Source organism: Enhydra lutris, unplaced genomic scaffold (genome assembly GCF_002288905.1).
Source record: "Enhydra lutris kenyoni isolate GAN:26980312 unplaced genomic scaffold, ASM228890v2 scaffoldscaffold39, whole genome shotgun sequence".
NCBI lineage: Eukaryota > Metazoa > Chordata > Mammalia > Carnivora > Mustelidae > Enhydra > Enhydra lutris.
The window spans coordinates 29,465,443-29,485,170 of record NW_019154123.1 but is presented as its reverse complement, the minus strand read 5'-3'; the positions used below and the strand labels follow the sequence as shown (position 1 = coordinate 29,485,170).

The 19,728-nt window shown below is 38.5% G+C and overlaps 1 protein-coding gene across 3 annotated transcripts in view; it reads right to left on the bottom strand.

Annotated features, from left to right (window-relative positions):
• LOC111154997 (protein phosphatase 1 regulatory inhibitor subunit 2) overlaps window positions 1–17,073 on the bottom strand; it is a 28,515-nt gene extending 11,442 nt beyond the window's left edge. For 2 of the 3 annotated variants that reach the window (XM_022514985.1, XM_022514983.1), the window contains exons 1-4: window positions 16,651–17,073; window positions 5,483–5,590; window positions 2,397–2,474; window positions 1,663–1,757 (exon numbers count right to left, since the gene is read on the bottom strand). In XM_022514985.1, coding sequence (XP_022370693.1) covers window positions 1,663–1,757; window positions 2,397–2,474; window positions 5,483–5,590; window positions 16,651–16,772 — 403 coding nt within the window. In that variant the 5' untranslated portion in view covers window positions 16,773–17,073. The remainder of the gene's footprint in view (window positions 1–1,662; window positions 1,758–2,396; window positions 2,475–5,482; window positions 5,591–16,650) is intronic. The other variant, XM_022514986.1, reaches the window with a different exon arrangement.
• Between the last annotated feature and the right edge of the window lie 2,655 nt (window positions 17,074–19,728).

The window sequence follows — 19,728 nt, the reverse complement described above, 5'->3', positions numbered from 1 at the left end:
AAACTGACAATATAGGCTAATAACAAATTCCTGTTCTCAATAGATCATGTTTTTAAGAGAATAATGAGGAAACCAGCTCCAGAAACAACTTATATTTGAAACGGTTTTCAAGGGTCTTTGGAATTTATTTTTGGATAAGTTAGGAAGTCATTGCGGAGACAAGACCTACAATATAACTTGGGATTAGGCTACATGTACATTTTTTTTTTGTCTCCTACAACAATTAGGCTCAGACCATCACAATTTGTTGAATAAGCTATATTCTGAAGATGACAGGAGTAGCAAATTATACCTCAGGAGCTACACCTAACGAAGATTCTGACCATTAACTAGCAAATATTCAGAATCGCAGTTCTGAAGTTTCTGAACTTCTTAACATCCACATTTCAGGGGTACCTGGGTGGCTCAGTGGTTTAGGCCTCTGCCTTCGGCTCAGGTCATGATCTCAGGGTCCTGGGATCGAGCCCCACATCGGACTCTCTGCTCAGCAGGGAGCCTGCTTCCCCCTCTCTCTCTCTGCCTGCTTCTCTGCCTACTTGTGATCTCTGTCTGTCAAATAAATAAATAAAATTAAAAAAAAAAAAAAAAAGAACATCCACATTTCAAGGCTTCAAGTACACCACTAACTCTTCTTTTTTGTGAAGGTGTGTTTGTTTCTCTTGCATCTTTTTTCCTATACATACGCTTGGTTTTTCCTTTTAAAACTAGTTTAAAAAAACTATATAAACAATTCTTTTTTTTTTTTTTTTAAAGACTTTATCTATTTATTTAACAGAGATCACAGGTAGGCAGAGAGGCAGGCAGAGAGAGAGACGGGAGGAAGCAGGCTCCCCGTGGAGCAGAGAGCCCGATGCGGGGCCCTATCCCAGGACCCTGGGATCACAACCTGAGCCGAAGGCAGAAGCCCTAACCCACTGAGCCACCCAGGCGCCCCAACAATTTTAATTCTTGAAAAGACTGTACATTCACATGGTTCAAAGAGTGTAAAAAGCAACAAGGTAATATATCTTCCTTTTCCTCTTACCTCCACAGATAACCACTGTTACTTGAAATAACAAAAACCATGAGTAAGTAGCAATGCCTTAACTGTGTGTACTGTATGGACTACAAGAGCCTCTTCCAACCCTGCTGAGAAGGCTCTTTTATCTTCTTGCATATGACATTACTGTTCTTTTTTTATTCAGTGGGACCTAAAAAAGATCACTCTACATCTGACCATCTTGGTTCATCCAGTAAGTTTCACTACTGTTTTAAAACAGAAAAAGCACAAGCAATTGGTAAATTAGCTCTTACTGCTACCCATTTTAAGATCATCCAAACACTCACTGACACCAAAAGCATTACTATTTACTGAGCATCTACCCTGTATCAAACAGTAAAAAAGAAGAAAAAAGTACAAAGAAAGAAACTATAATTACTTAAAAGATGGTAATACTTTCCCAAATTCTTGAAATCAAGGAAAGTGGTATGTGTTTGCAGGGAGAAGGAAACTGTTATCCACTAAACCCATGTAAGTAGAAGCTGAATTAGAAATATGTTGCTACCTAACCTCCCACCATCCATTTCCCCAAAAGGAAAACCACTTGAAAACCTTCGAATAATGAATTTATTTAAGCAAAAATTATTAGCACAGTGCTGAAAGCAGTAAAGGAAATCAATTACCTTGTTCTTCAGGTGAGAGGTCACTATCCTCATCTTCACTGCTTGCTTGTTCATGAACCCGATACTTCGGCTCTGAGCCTTCAGCAGCAGCTAATCTATACAACAATCATTTACAAAGAAATCAACACTGTGATATTCTTTTATTGAGTGTCTCATTCATTCAACTCTTGAGTCTTATAAAAACATTTAAAGGTCATTACTATGCCAGCTATAACCTGATGAGGAAAATAAAAAGCAAGAAAGTGGGAATGAGCATAGAAACCAGTAAGCAATAAGAACAGTGGAAGGTGAAAGAAATCAATGAACAGCAAAGAAATAGAGTTTTTGTTTATGAACCCAGTTATTTTTGTGTAATCTCTAGGTGTAGACCCAATGTGGGGGCTCAAACTCACAACACCAAGAGTCGCATGCTTTTCTGACTGAGCCAGCCAGATGTACCATCTTACTTTAAAACATAGGATACTAATTAAAAACAACACCAACAACAAAAATACAAAAGCATAGGGGATTGACACAAGGAATCTGTGTACCAGGCTCTACTATGCTTTCTGCTACCTGTACACTTTGATTTTAATCTAGAAACAAGACTACAAAAGTTGCTATGAGAAATCCAAATAAACTTAGCTCATGCTTTTTTACATTTGTACAAGTACAGCAGAATGCCTTTAACTCTGCACAATTAAAAACAAGTGAAAATGTGTAAGTGAAAATACTTCATAGTCATCAGTACTTACTTCTTAGCTAAGATATCTGGGGTCAGGGCTTCATTGGTTTCTGAATCACTCAGTGCATCTTCATCATCACCTACCATACTAGAACGAAAAGCACATTATAATTAATACCTAAACCATAATTTTTCAAGTAGAAAAATAAAGTAGAGAACCATAATTCTATTGATTAAGTTATAGTATCAACATATTTATAGCTCTCTTGTTCTATCTGAGGTTTAATTTAATTTTATTTTTTAAAAGATTTTATTTATTTGACACAAGAGAGCACAAGCAGGGGGAGAAGCAGAGGGAAAGGGAGAAGCAGGCTCCCTTCTGAGCAGAAAGCCTGATACAGGGCTTGATCCCAGGACCCCAGGATCCTGACCTGAGCCAAAGGCAGATGCTTAACCAACTGAGCCATCCAAGTGCCCGGAAGCTTAATTTCAAATTGTTTCTATTCCATGCAAGTATTTGAAAATACAGCACCAATCAAGAAAAACCTCCAAATGATTTTAAAAAACCACTACTGTGACCATGAAAATAAATATTAAGAACTTGAATCATTTGTAAAAAATTTAAAAACTTCAATTATTCCATCCAGTGAGAGGGAACAAATATGTAGGAAAACAAAAACAAAACCAAAACCACTGTCTGGTTTTAGAGGAAGACAGAAACAAATGATCCATGCAGACATAAGGCTAGGTAAAATACCATAATTAGATCCTAAAGATCTAATTCAGGGCATTTAAAAGCTATTAGCTTTCCCAATCTATCCTCTAATATAAAATTTTCTCCCCACTTAATTGCAAACATGAGCATATTTAATTCTCAGGCCACTGAAAGGTATATAAAAGCAGAAGTCACCTATATTAAAAAAAATACTGATTTATATCTTTCCTGGTTAGTTGAAGAGACAAGTTAAAAAAGTGCTATAGTTTTGATGATGCCTTTTCTTCCATGGGAGGTTATCAATTTGTAGAACTCTTATAGACAACTCTATATATAAAATTTATAGGCAAATTATATTTATGTGTGTGTATATACATACATATGTATATATAAAAGCATTAATAACTTCTATATATTAACAGTGTGAAATTCTTAGATAGTATAACACGATCTTTCTATAAAAAGCATCCTCTTCTACTAAACAAAACTCTTAAACTCTTAAAACAATCTAAAAATAATGCCTACAACTTTTTGAGTTATGTTCAATTTTAATTCTTGTCAGATAGGTATTTCCAACCAACAGATAAGGAAGGAATGTCTATCTACCACCATTACTGAAAAGGGAAAAAGCCCTGACTGTGGCTTCTGGCACAATAATAGGTTTAAGGTATGTTTTAAAATATATCCTTGGGGGGCCTGGTAAGCGTCTGCCTTTAGCTCAGGTCATGGTCCTGGCGTCCTGGGATCGAGCCCCACACTGGGCTGCTTGCTCTGCAGGAAGCCTGCTTCTCCCTCTCTCACTACCACTGCTTGTGTTCCCTCTCTCGCTGTGCCTGTCTGACAAATAAATAAATTTAAAAAAAAAACAATTAAAAAAAAAACATTCTTGTAATTAGGAGAAAAATAAGGGTATAAGCTTTTCATAAATGTTATATCTATTTCTTCCCTCAAGCCTTATTAGTGTTCTGAGTTTTGGCACCTGTACCTATTTCATTATTTCTACCTTTGTCAAAATCTTCATACTTATCCTTGTTTTTACTGTTTTTGCTATCAACAAGGTATAAGTTATCTCAACTTACCTTCCAAAGTTTTCATCCACTGATTCAAAATACAGACTTCCTTAACTCTATTTTAACAGTAACTCCTGGATTTATGTTACCTTCCTTCACAGACAAAATATTTCATTCCTGGAAATCTTTTTCAATACAAATTAAGGCACAGTCTGAATTAGGTATTTCTATTACATAGAATCTCTATCTTCTCATAATGCTTCCTGGTACATTATTTTTGTCTTCATACTAATTACTGCCATACACTATAATTTTATAATTCATTAAAAAAATTCTGGAAGGCAAAAACTGCCAATATTCACAATGTAATTATCTTAACTATAATATTACATAAGTTTAAAAATAAGGACATGTAACAATAGTAATGACCACTTGTCTTTGAATGGGTTTAAAAAAGCTGAAGTTATCCCTTTCTGCAGAGATTGAATAAGATCCCAGTTTCTACTTAGAAAGGAAATAAGCCCAACCCTCATCTTCCTTTTATAAATAGATTATTTTAAGGAAGGCAAAAGTCATTAATATGTGTGTATCATTAGTGGCTAGGGACCACTGAGTTACAGCAAATAAAGTTACTAAAATTATAATGTACAAAATGGATTCTCGGGGCACCTGGGTGGCTCAGTGGGTTAAGCCTCTGCCTTCGGCTCAGGTCATGATCTCGGGGTCCTAGGATGGAGCCCCGCATCGGGCTCTCTGCTCAGCGGGGAGCCTGCTTCCCTTCCTCTCTCTCTCTGCCTGCCTCTCTACTTGTGATCTCTATCTGTCCAAAAATAAATAAATAAAATCTTAAAAAAAAAAAAAAAAGGATTCTCAATTTTTCCTTAAGGTGGCGGTGGGGAGGGGCAGAGTGAGGAAGAGAGACTCTTAAGCAGGTTCCATGCCCAGTGTGGAGACTGATCTCACGACCCTGAGATCACGACCTGAGCCTAAATCAAGAGACGCTTAACCAACAGAGCTACCCAGGTACCCCTAGAACCCCAAGTTTTAAAAGTTACTTGTTACTGGGACGCCTGGGTGGCTCAGTGGTTAAGGATTTGCCTTTGGCACAGATCACGATCCCAGGGATTGGAGATCGAGTTCTGCATCAGGCTCCTGGCTCAGTGAGGAGCCTGCTTCTCCCTCTGCCTGCTGCTCCCCCTGCTTGTGTGTATGCATGCTCGATCTCTCTCTCACAAATAAATAAAATCTTTAAAAAAATAAAATAAAGTGATATATTACTTATACTATTATACACAAATATGCAGTTGGGTTATTGACTTGTGCTCTAGTAACAACTCTAAAATCAAACAGAAACTTAAATCAGCTGTTATCCAGAAGCTCGTATAGAATGCAAAAAGGAATTAAAAAAGGAATGAATCAACAAAACATTACCTATGGTAAGGAGTGCTAGGTTCATCTATTTTCATCAAACCATAGTCTTTGTCTGCTGGATGATATGTTGCCAGGATGTTCATTTCATCCCACTTCTGGGATTTTTTACTAAAATTAAAAAGAAAAAAAAATTTCCTCAGTGAAGTAAAAGATAAAAAAGTTACACATCTAAAATTGATAAACATCCAAATCCCACGTTTCAACTTCTATCTGACTGCCAGCTTCTATTTTTACATATACTTTCTTGGAATAGAAACTAATGTAGGGTAAAAACCATAAGTAATTAAAATTAAATAAATACTTTATAGTATACTTAGTGCCCACATATTAAAAACACACTATTCAGAATCTTCATCAGATATTCAAGACACTATATTATGACATGCTTAGTCTTCATCTAGCCTATAGAAGTAATAATAGCAAAAAACTGAAATGTACACATTGCATAATCTCAGTAGTTGAGGATTTTTCACCTATTTTATGTCGTTAACAGTTTAATAAAAAACAATGAAAATTTCCAGACCCCTGGCTTGGGGCACTGACTATTAAAATGAGAGGATTCTGAGACTGTTGGGTCCCCTTTCTCAGGGCACGAGTATCCTTTCCTCTGGCACCAGGACCCCAATTTGGTACCCCAGGCTACGTGGGCCCTCACTTCACTACGTTGTACTCTCAGTCCCTCCGAGGGTGAAGACTTCCACTCTCTGTCTATCACCACTCTGGGCTCTCCCTTGCACTCAAACTGAGATGCCAGCCCTTCCCAGGAATGGGGGCCAGAGGGAGAGCTAGGGAAAGAGAACCTGGGGTTTGTTCCAGGGTTTTGGGATTAAGTTCATTAAGAAAGAATTTGGGAATACAAAGAGTATGTGTGGGGCAGGGAATTTGGGGGGAATTAGTTGGAGGGAAGGAGAAGTTCAAGTTTACTCTTGTTTTTAATCCCATTACTCATCATTTATTCTTAAATAAAGCAGCCTGGGACATACAAAAAAATAAATTAAAATTAAAATTTTAAAAAAATGAATACCTCCTTGGCCTAATTTTTTCAGAGATATCCAAAACAATCACAAGAATTAGAACATAAAAACTACAGGAAATACCTCACTAAACTTAAATACCATTAATATTTAGGTTGCAAAAAAATAACAGTTAAGCTCTTATCTAGAAAAATAAGAGTTTGCTAAGAAATGGTATATTCAGGATACCTGAGATAAATCTACTTAAGAGATAAAAATAACTGTTTTATGAACATCTGTATTAATATCTAGTCAACAAAATATTTAAGGTGCTAAATAATTAGTTGACTTAATTACAAACTCTTTGGATCTACTCATTATATAAAGGACATCAAAGACCTCTCTGCCACCCAACATTATTTGTTACATATACAATTTGTGCCTTGGTTATATGCTGGAAAATAAAACTACTATAAAATTAAATGTAGATTTTACACAGATTCAAATCTTTTCTGTACTTGCACACGTTGGTAAGGTTTTAGCGTAAGTATTTTTAATTTTCCTAAATCTACCAACACCCAGATTCTGAAATGTTCTTGAAAAATGATATACTCAAACTTTAATATCATATTCCCTTTACCATGCCCTGAGTCACCTTAAAATTATACATGCCGGCTCACAGCAGGTGAGCCTGACTTTTATGTTCTCTTGCTTTCTTCTCCAAAGCACCCAGTGTCCCTATTTCAGACGAAGCACTTTTTTCTTCTTCATATTTTAGTGTAGTAAAATGTGTATAACATAAAATTCACCATTTAAACATTTTAAGTGCACAGTAGTTGTACAGCATTATGTATAATAACATTGTTGTGAAACCACCACCAACAACCATCTTCAGGACTTTTTTATCTTCCCCAATTGAAACTCTACCCAGTGAACACTAACTCCCCATCCTCTCCTCTCCCAGCCCCAGGCAACCACTATTCCATTTTGTCTCTATGAATTTAACTACTCTGGGCACCTCATATAAATAGACTCATACAGTATTTGTTCTTTTGTGACTGGCTTATTTCACTTAATGTCTTCAAAGCTCATCTGTGTGGTGGCATGTATCAAAATTTTCTCCCTTTTTTGGCACGTGCACCTGAATGTTTATAGCAGCAATGCCCACAATAGCCAAACTCTGGAAAGAACCTAGACGTCCATCAACAGATGGATAAAGAAGATGTGGTATACATAAACAATGGAATACTATGCAGCCATCAAAAGAAATGAAATCTTGCCTTTTGCAACAACGTGGATGGAACTAGAGGGTATTATGCTGAGTGAAATAAGTCAATCAGAGAAAGATAATTATCTTATGATCTCCCCGATATGAAGAATTTGAGAGGTACCGTGGGGAGTTTGGCGGGTAGGGAAGTAAAAAATTAAACAAGATGGGATCAGGAGGGAGACAAAGTATAAGAGACTCTTAATCTCACAAACCAAACTGAGGGTTGCGGGGGGGCGGGGAGGGGGCTAGGGAGAGGGAGATTAGGTTATGAACATTGGGGAGGGTATGTGCTATGGTCAGTGCTGTGAAGTGTATAAACCTGACAATTCACAGACCTGGGGCTAATAATACATTATATGTTAATAAAAAATAAAAAATTAAAAAAATTTTTTCTCCCTTTTTAAAGCTGATTAATGTTCCACTACAGACTAAGTACTTCCACTACAACTTCAAGTTGCTTATCCTTTGTTTTATCAAGAGGCAAAGGTTGGTCCAGACATACTGCACTTTTCTTTTTTAAATTCAGCATGGAATGTATCTGAACTTTGAACTAACCAAACTTAAATCTCACTAATATTAAAAACACTTGCGTGAACTAAACTAGAAAAATAGAACCTGCTTTATAATATGATTTCTTCATATGTCTAGCTGCTGAGTAGTACATAATTGGTCTTATGGCAGAAAAACAAACAAACAAACAAACCCCACTAGCACCAATGTTTAAGGTTCAAGTTCCAGTTACCTTTCACTAGTCCTCTAACTACAGGCAAGTCCAACAAACACCCTCTTTTGGGCTACATTTACTCTACATGGAAATTGTAACAAAATGGGAGTTTTATTAACAGTCTTTCTTTTAATATAAGTTGTTGAGTCAACTGAAATAATATCTGTGAAATCAAATTATAAAAGTACCACACAAACATAAAGGGTTTTTATGACTTTAAAATCTACAATTTGGGGGCACCTGGGTGGCTCAGTCGGTTAAGCGGTTGCCTTTGGCTCAGGTCATGATCCCAGGGGTCCTGGGATCGAGGCCCACCTCAGGCTCCCTGCTCAGCGGACAGCCTGCTTCTCCCTCTCCCTGCTGCTCTGCCTACTTATGGTCTCTCTCCATCTAATAAATAAATAAAATCTTAAAAAAAAAAAAAAACCACTACCGTTGGGGGTTAAAAATCCAGGCGCCATATCTCACTTAGAGCTGTAGAAAATGGGTTGAGGAGGTTATTCTGAAGAAATGTTTAAAACTGCTTTTGAACTGGATCCCTTCCACCTTGCCTTGCAAGACTCAACATTTACATGATTTTGAAAAACTTCTTTGTGTCACAGAATGAATTTTTCTAAAAAGCAATCAGTTTTGTATTCGACTAAGTCCACAGTTTCAGATATTTTGTTAAATAGTTCCTATCTACAAATTACTCTGAATTTAGAAAGCAAATGCCTAGGTTTACTCATGCTATATAAAGAAAATAATCACAGTGAAGAGATGTATTTCTAAAGATTTTAGATAGCAAACATGATCAAGCAGCTCTGATTAGAAGAATCATGAAAGAAACGTACACAAGCTTTAAGGGAATTAGATAAAGTTTGTGAAGAAAGCAATCCAATTAATAAGCAAAGGGAGTCTCAGGATACCATAACTAATGTTCCCTGCTGAGAGAACAAATGCCTCTGAAGTTACAGCTGAGGTTAAGTGCCAGGCAGAAACAAAATCACAGGTGAAATTTCATAAAACCTGTATTAACAGGTAGTCCTATTAAGATTTCCTGTTAAAGATATTGTGAAAGAAAGCTAGCACATCTCTACATAAAGTTCGGAAGCTGGCAAACTGAACTGTGTTGGAATGTATATTTACATGATTACCATAGAAGTCTGAAAAGTGGTTACGTTGGGAGCCAGGGGAAGAAAGAGTGTGACTGGAAAGGACAGGGGACATTCCTGAGGTGATGGAAACATTCTTTTTCTTTTCTTTTTTTTTTTTTTTTTAAAGATTTTTTTATTTATTTATTTGACAGAGAGAGATCACAAGTAGGCAGAGAGCAGGCAGAGAGAGAGGGAAGCAGGCTCCTCGCAGAGCAGAGAGCCCGATGCGGGGCTCGATCCCAGGACCCTGAGATCATGACCTGAGCCGAAGGCAGAGGCTTTAACCCACTGAGCCACCCAGGCGCCCCAAACATTCTTTTTCTTGACCAGGATGGTGGTTAAGAGGTGTTTTATAATACATATAATAATTTTATAATATAAATATAACCATTTATAATTTTGTGATTTCTTAAACTTTATAATTACATTCAACACAACTTTCCATATTTGTATTACATTACAACAAAATACGTTAAAATAAATACATATTAATGACCTTGTTAGGTACTTCCTAACTTCAAAGTAAAACAAGTTATTTCTTAAATGATGTTAACAGTATCAAATTAAAAATGATAACTTATCATCTTTACTGCTTAGAAGAATGACAGACCCTTAGAGGAGTTTAAAAGGCTTCTCCAATGGGTGGAATCCCAAACACCCTATATATCTATTTGGTGAGATAACGGGGTGGGGGGGTGGAGAGAGAGAACTGTGGGATAAAGCAGAAATAATGTTTACTTAAAATGAAGGATAAAATTTAATAATGATAATCCCAGCACCCTAACCCACTAACAGTTTTGATTTCTGCAAACTCCATTACCATATAAAATAATATATATTACATAAAAGTATATAAACGATCAGTATATACAAGAATACATATACTGTGTACATACATATATAAAACAGTAGATACAGTACATAAAAATACATATACTGATATGGAAGCCTTAGTATATATATTTTATTTATAAAGCAGTAGATACCGTATACAAAAAATATATCTACTGATATGGAAGTTATTAGTATATATATATTATTATAATAAGCCACTTGTATTTTCTAGTCTTTAGTTTTTTTAAATATTTATTAAATATTTATTTATTTGGCAGACAGAGATCACAAGAAGGCAGAGAGGCAGGCGGCGGGGGTTCGGGGGGAGCAGGCTCCCTGCTGAGCAGAGAGCCCATGTGGGGCTTGATCCCAGGACCTTGAGATCATGACCTGAGCTGAAGGCAGAGGCTTAGCCCACTGAGCCACCCAGGTACTCCTAGTCTCAATACTCAATAATAACTATTCACCCAAGGTTAGATATTTATATTGAATCCAAGTTTTTCCTATTTAGAATAAAGCAGAAACACTTGTGCATATTCTGTTCAATGATATTTTTAGGATAACTTGCTAGGATAGGCTTATCTGGGTTAAAATGCATCAAGGGCTTTATAGTTCACTCCATGTTGCCATATAGTTTCAAAAAAGAGATCAAGGGGCGCCTGGGTGGCTCAGTGGGTTAAAGCCTCTGCCTTCGGCTCAGGTCATGGTCCTGGGGTGCTGGGATCGAGCCCCGCATCAGGCTCTCTGCTTGGCGGGAGCCTGCTTCCCCCTCTCTCTCTCTGCATGCCTCTCTGCCTACTTGTGATCTCTGTCAAATAAATAAAAAATCTTAAAAAAAAAAAGAGATCAATATGTAATGTCCCCAGTAATTACCAAAACTTTGCCAAGATTGGTTATTTATGTATGTGTTCTCTCCACCTGAGCAGTAGGAATCATTACTTAAAAGCTATTTTATGTTTCTTTGCTCATTACCTTATAAATGCTACATTTTACTTTCCTTTTATGAATTATGTTTATATCCTTTGGCTTTCTATTGGAAACCTTCTAAGTCTAAGTTCTTTACATTTAAATATGAGCAAGTTCTTGTACATCTATATATATAGACTTACAATGATGTAGAAAAACATAAAGAACTCAAATTTAAATGTAAAGATTTAAACCATGTTATGTATATATAAACAAAAGATACACACAAGGTATAAACCACATATATATAACCACATTATATGTAACCCAAATTCTTCCTGGTTTGTCTGTCTTTTAGTTTACTTTCCACTATCAAAAGAACTAAAATTTTATATATTCAAAGCTTTACTCCACTTCCTCAACACAATATTAAGAACAAAAGAAATTCTTAGAATTTCTTGGCTCCAAAGAAGAGAACAATATCTTGCAAAAACATCAATTTAAATAAGGGCATAAAAAAATAGGTTACAAAGCATACCAGGAATTCTTAGGTGGAAAGTAGTGAAGTAGAAGGAACTGTCAGCAAAGACACTAAATATGGAAATTAGGATCTCCAAAGTTTTGGCAGAATTAACATTCGTTACGGAGTAATAAAATCCAAAAAGCAAAAGTGAGTTTAATTCCAAGCTGTCTGTATTACCTTCTAATAGTTCATTATCTCTATCTAAAAAAAATATGGGCATCACCACTTACATTGCAATCTGCTGGGAGGATGAAAGCACCCGCTGGTTTCATTTTACCCCTCCCCTCTTGGAAGATTGGTTTTCATGCAGCCTAAATCTGGTCCAGAAAAAGTCACCCCTTCTCACCTTCACTTTGATAGCTCATTTGATACTGCCTCAAAGACCTACCCGTACATCTCGTTGCTTGTGATTTGCTCATTTGGTAAGTTTTAGCCAGGTTTGGAGTAAGAAGCGGAATTTTGCTTCAATGTATTAAATTTTAATTGCACACTACAAGAAATGGTTCTTTCTTTAAATAAAGATTCAACTTATATAGGTTGACAACGTACAAGACTATGACGCTAGACACAATTACCGAACAATTAAAGTAAGAGCTGACAGTAAAAGCAATCAGTAATCAAAAAGTCACTCATAAAACTTGACTCAGTGAGGCTTTACAGTCCGTATCCCTTTACAGGCAGAAAAAGATGAAGCTGAAGCATGTTTATATAAAATTATATTAAAGGAAATTAATTCAAGCACAATGTTTTTAAGCAGAATTTTCCTACACTACCTAAGAGTACTATTGAATGGAACATAGCGACTTCAAAGCATATTGTATAGAACGATCTACTAAGATGTGGAAAAATTAGATTCCTATAGTTCATTTCTATTTGAATAAGACTAATATTTGAGGATGAGATACTGAGCTAAACTAACTTTACATTTATTAACCGATTTATTTTATTTATTTAATTTTTGTAAAAGCAGGGGTGGGGGTAGAGGGAGAGGGACAAACAGCTCCATCTCAGGACCCATGAATCACGACCTGAGCCCAAGGCAGACACTTAAAAGACTAAGCCACCCAGACGCCCCTTATTAACTCATTTAATATAATTAAACTACACATGGATATAATGAATAAGTCACAGGAAGTCACAGAGCCAATAAGTGGTAGACAGGACCCAAACCCAGGCAATCTAGCCCCAGATTAATCACTAACCTGTAACACTTCTCATAAGTTTTAGTAACATTTATTTTCACCAATTCAAAATGCATTCTCATTTTAATCTCTCTGAAAACAGTGTATCTTAAAATGGATCTTATAATTGACGGCTGCATAATTTTCTTCTTTTTTGGTGGTACATAAAATCATGATACTTCTTAGAATCAATGGTTTCTTGTTTTTGATGAAATGCACATTAGCTACTCACTAGATCTGTTCAGACCTTTACAAGTTGTACACTATATTCAAGGTATCCTGACAGAATGAGAACTTCAAAATCATAGGAGACGACAGTGATGTTCTAACTAGTTGAATAGTGTAATACCATATACTGAGATTTCTTTTTGCCTGATAGTGTGGATCTACAGATTCTATCCAGTTGAAAACGAACCCTCAAAAAATTGGTATCTGACAAGTGGTAACTGAAGAAATAATTCATTGAAGATAACAGTATCAATGCAAAGCATAAAGTGAGTAAGAAAGTAACAGTACTGAGACAAAAAGAAACGTCTGACAAGAATTGTGTACAAAAAATTCTAAGACTATTTGAAATTTGGCATTATATGAATCTCACTTTAAGTGTATACTGAGCCTTGAAATATTATCAATGATAGTAATATATGAGATAAATCACAAAGATATCTGAAGCATATTTGAATTTTTTCCTACTAAAAAGATAGACACTTGAAGTAAGACAACTCAACTTCTGGTCTTAAAAGAAAAAAAATCCCTTGGTAACATCTCTTCATGTTAAATAAAATATTATGTTAAGATATCCATACAACTTATGAGGAACTTTACCTTATAAAAGGTAAGTTATTTGCAGATTCTATATTTACGAACTTGCCCACTTGATAAGATTTATTTGTAACTCTAAAATCTTACGTGAGAGAGGCGCATTCTGTCTCTCCCAGACATGCACAGAACAGGGACAATTCTGAGATGCTCCAAGCACATCTTCCCAGCTGTTAAACAAGGTGATTGATACTTTACCTTGTTGTTTCAGCTCTCAAACTGTAAATAAGTGTCTCTTTTGTGTCCATTGAGTAACAGAGTTTTTTACTTTTTTGTACTTTTGTTGAATTCATTGTTTTAAATGGCTCCCAAGTGTAGTGCTCAAGTGCTGTTGAGTTTTTGAAACACAAGAGAGAAACTTGCAGGAACCTAACTCTGTATTTCCCCTAGAAGCAATGGTTCACTATTCACTAACTGAGAATCTGTGATGATTATAAAGAACAGAACTACCTAAAATAACAAGAATCGACTTAGATCCCAGGTCATTTTCATATTAATATGAAATTCTGTTGCCTTATATTCTGTTCCAACATTTAAAGTTAAACCATTACACTACACTTACTAGTTTCTGAATTTTAAGTGTATTAATAAAGGGTATTAAATAAAACAATTATTTTCAGTCCTTTTTATAGCAAAAGGGGAATACTGGTTGTAATTAAATGACAATTAAACAATACAAAGAGAGTTCAACTATACTTTTATTGTTTCTGTTCAAAGAGGCTCTTATAAAGTTGCTAATAATGTTTGCATAAGCTGTGACATAAATAATGTATATTGTATTACCAACAGAATTTGCTTTGCTTTATAGTCATATAACACTAATAATGAAAAAGTCCATCTCCTTTTACTACTTGTTTATTTGTTTACTATAAACATCATGAACCTCAATGAATTAGAGCTTGGTAGTTCCCTTTAAAGACTTAAGTGCTGTCTAACCCTCTAGACAAGTCAATCAAAATCATCCATCTTGGAACCTTGTAAACGGCCCCTTTTAAGTGAATCTGTCCTGCTAGCAGCCTAGGATAGTAGCTTTCAAGACAGATACCTGGAAGTAAACCCCAGCCAATTACAGAAAGAGGCTGAAAGACTAAGACCACAGGAAATTATGGCAGATCCAAGCTGAGAATAAGCAGAAGATAAGGAAGCAGAGAAAGATAGGGGAGAACAATAAGCCACTTGGTAGCCAAACAAAGAGAAGCTCACACTAAGAATAACTAAATAACATAAATGCCAGTAAGAAAGATACTCTTGCTGTTAAATACCCTGAAACTACATAAGAGCTCTCTACAGTTTGTTCTGTCCTAGTCTTCCTGCTATAGCTATGTTCCAGTGAGATTGTTTTAATTCAGTAACCTACAACCATCATTCCCCACCAATTCCCATTTGAAGCAGCTTACCCAAAATAGAGGTTGGAAAATTTCCTGTTAGAGAATGTAAGTCAAGCATCCAAAAAGAGTGGGAGTGTAGGAGTTGTGAGACAAATTAAGGTCCTTTCCAATCCCAAAAGGCCATGATTCTAAGCTGTCATCCTACTTTAATGTTTTCTTCAAGGTAACACAAATTTCTATAAATTTACCACTACTAAGTAGTAGTTCCTTTTATAGTCCTAAACTGGTATTTAAACAGGTGTGCTCTAGTTGTAATATTCTAAGTTTTTACAAATGTCCCCATTTTAGTTTTTTGACATTACTGATTTCAATGATAACTTCTCTTAAGCCTTATTTCTGGAATATAAAGTCTTTATATTTTTAGTATCTTGTAACACCCAAGACCCCTAGCGCTTCTAATCCAGTGGTATATTTTACACTATGTGTATGGTATTATTTTCTTTTAGTTGAGCACTGCACCTTGGATAGCTTCCTCTGTGCATAAACATCTTTCTCGTTCTTTTAAAAGGGGTGGTATGTTGTTTCATTACACAAATGTACCATAATTGGTATTTCACCAGTCCTTACTAATAAACCCTGGCTTGTTTCCAATTATTTACTATTACACACAATGCTATGGGAAACATCTTCTTACACGTGTACCTATGAGTATAAACAACTAAAATATCACTGGATCATTTTAGTTTTAGTTGCTACTCTCTGAACTGTTCCGAGCTTAGGTCTTTCAAGAGCCACAAAGACTACAAAGCACTTCAAATTCTTGTTGCAGATGCAAAAATAATTAGTACTAGATTTCCATTAAATATAGACCAAGACTCGGAAAATTTTGGTTTCTCTTAGTGTAGAGATAATGACAGATCAGGATCTAAGAGTGAGGGTGGCATGAGGTCTCTGATAATGTTCACCTAAAAAGGAACGACTGTGGAAACTCGATTAGAAAAATGTGGAAAACGTCTCGTATTGGCTTGAGACTGGATCTTAAAGGGTTCCTAAGCCAAGAAAAGATTTTTATTATTGAGGAATTTTAGATACTTCAGATACGAAGTTAAGAAATAACGAACAGGTGAATCTCTGAAACTTCTATATGATTCTTTCATGTTCTCAATTTCCCAAAGTTCAAAGAACAGATGTTTGTTTAAAAAATATTACATATGCGCGTGTACTTTTTAAAGAAGGGAAAAAAACGATTAACGTCATAGCTCCTGCCTTCTTTAGAATCACTAGAATCGGCAGCCTGGCTGGAGGAGGGAGACCCGAGCGGCGCGGGAGCCGCATCCACGCAGCCGCCCGAGCTGCCAGTCAGCGCTCGGGGTCTAAACTGGGGTCGGAACAAGGTTCGGGGCCGGTAACGGCGGCGCGGGGGAAGGCGAGGCCGCCCGAGCAGGAAGGAAGAGCTTCCTAGGCCCACCCGCGGTCGTCGCTCCCGGCTCTCACCTCAGCTCTTCGTCGACACTCCTGCCGGGCTGCTCGGCCGAGGCCACCACAGAGGAAGTCGTAGAACTCTTGTTCTTCAGGATCCCCTTGATGGGCCGATGCGAGGCCGTCGAGGCCGCCATTGCCCGCCGCTCCGGCGGTCGGCTCAGCGTCGCTGCTTGGCGCTGGGTCCAGGAAGGAAAGGGCTGGGCGCGAGCACAGACTCGCCAGGCAGCCGCTGAGCCCGCCTGGGGCTAAAGCGGCCGCACCAGCTGTCGCGGACACGGCTATCGGAATCGTTGTCACGACACAACGACCCCGACGCCACGGCTAACGCCGCGTGGCTGACGGCCCTTCGCGCGCCCTTCGCCCCCGACGCTTAACCGCGGCGGGCGGAGAAAAGCCGGCCTAGCTCCCCAGCGCGGGAGCGACGCCGACGCCGAAGCCAAGCGGACCCGCCCTCTCGCGATATCTAGGGAGGGGCCGGGGCGGGGCGAGAACAAAGCCAACCTCCTCGCCCCGCCCCCTTCCGGCTCTTCAGTCATCAGGCCCCTACCCAGGCTCAGACGTCGAGTCCGGGAGCTGCTTCAGGGAACGTCCGGGAAGGTTCCTGGTTTGCCTCCGTATAAAGTTACAGATCTCTCCAGGCACCCACCCTCCCTCCCACCACCTCATAAGGTCTATATTGTTATTTTTGTGTTTTATAGATCAGAAAACTGAGGCTTACGGTGACATCATTCCACAAAGATGTTAGCTGATTTTCAGAGAAATGATATATGTGTCACCTCTTTCCTTCCATTTAACCGCATAAAAAGTTTTAGCTTTTATAAATTCATGGAATATCAGCATTACAATGGCCCTTAGAGACCTATTATGAAATCACAGAATACTGACTTTTATGAAATCATAGAAATAGTCTAACTGAAATAGTCTAACTTATTTTACCACGGGAGTAGCTAAAGTACAGAGAAGGGAGACCAGACCACCACTATCACATTTCCATAGTGTGTGGTCATAGAACTTGGGACTTCTGACCTCTGGTGCCTCTGAGTCTTGTCTTTCCCCATTTTACCACGCTCTTCCTATGCGTTTGTAATCCTATGAAAGGAATTGCTGGCATAAATTTCTAGAATTGTGATTTATAATCTGTTTCCCTAAAAAATCCAGGAAATTCACTTAAGTTGTCCAACACTGGATGAAATAGGCCAAAAACCTTGGGTGCTGCTGTTTAGGTAGTTGTAAGACGAATCCCAAAGGAGAAAACCAAAAACCATACACACACACACACACACACACACACACACACCCCTTCCCCAAGTCCGTGTTGTTCTGTGCCTGGGTGTGAGGGAGAGATCCCAGAAAGAACTTTGATGAGAGGAGAGAGCTTGAGCCTCTAGGGTATCAGGAAAAGTGGGTTGTGGGGTGCAGTGGATGTTGTGAAGTACAGGGAAGGGCAGAAATTTGAAGCCCTAGGAACAATCTCAGAATCATGCTGTATATAAAGTCAAGCTAGCAGAGAGCATGGTGTCTCTTCCAGCCATCCAGCCTCTCTCCATGCAGGCCCACTGCCAGGAGTTTGTACAGATGGGAAAAGATGAGGTCTCAGAAATTAAGCAAGTTCTCCCTCTTATGGATTGAATTGTATCCCCCCTAAAAATAAGATAAGTTGAAGTACCTCCAAGTGTAAACTTATTTGGAAATAGGGTAAGTGCAGATCTAATTAGTTAATGCAAGGTCTCCTGGAGTTGGGGGTGGTGTGACTCCAGTATGACTCTTGTCTCTGTAAGAATCTGGTCGTGTTAAGGAGGGCACCATGTGATGACACAAGATTGGAGTGATGCATCCATAAGCCAGGGAAAAGCAGGGGTTATCCAAAGCTGGGAGAAAGATGGAACAGATTCTCCTTTTGGGCCTTCAGAAGGAACCAGCCCTGCTGACACCTTGATTTTGGACTTCAAGCTTCAGAACTGTGAGAATTTAAATTTCTAAATAGTTTAAAAGTACCCACTTTGTGGTACTTTGTTATGGCAGCCCTGTACACCCCTCTCCTGCCTACTCCTTCCCCCAGTTCCCAACTCCCTCCTCACCAGGCTTTATCCTAGCACCCTTTCCAGATCAGGCCTCATCATCCTCATGATCAGCTAGAGCAGAGCAGACTAGTTCACCTAGAACTGCCATCTCCAGGAGATCAGCCCCTTGGGGGATTCATAGACCACAGATCTGGAAGGAATCTTGTCAGTCCCATCAGTAGCTAGCCAGCCTCTCCTCCAATAACCCCAGTGGCCAGGAGCTTGCCACCACCCAAAGCAGCTCAGTTTATCTTTGGACAGTTTTGACTCAGAAAGTTCTTCCTCCGGTTGAGCTGACATGAGTCCCCTGGGATAGGAAGTGAGGTGAGAGAATGTGTCAGGGGATAAGGGCTGTACTCTACCTTAACCCAATGGCAGCCCGCTCTCTCATCTCCTATCTCTGGGCCCAACATCTCATCTCCCTTAACACAGGCTCTGCGCTTTAAGGAGCAACACAGTTCATGTCCTTAGAACTATGCTCCTCAGAAATGACTTCAGGGTTACTGAAAATTATTCTGCTTCTATTGTCTGCCTCCTCCGACCCCCCATCCCTGCATGTAGCCTCATGAGGTTCTAACATGGAACAGTAAAGGAATGACTGCTGAATGAAGATAACAGAGGGGAAGTGAGCAGGAAGGGCAGAAAGGCAACAGCTTTGCCTGTCAGGGTCCCCTGTGTTCCCCAGGGATTTCCCCAGGTGTGAGCTCCACAGTCACTCTTGGCATCTTCCTCTCCAGGCCCCACTTCTGTTCCAAGCCACAGGTTCCCAGCTGCCCTCCTCCTTCACCACCATTAGATCTGACCTCACACCCAGACAACGCTGCCCAGCCCCTGGGGCAGAGAAGGTTCTCATTAAAGGGGAAGCAGGATGGCCACCTCCCTTCCTGAGTCCTTGCCACCACATTTTCTCACACCTGCGTTGCCACTCTTGCCCTGTCAGCAAGAGCCCAGATCAGCAGTGCTAATCCTGTTTCAAGGGAATACAAAAAACTTCCCATCATATTCTAAATTATTGGGCAGATTTGCTTTG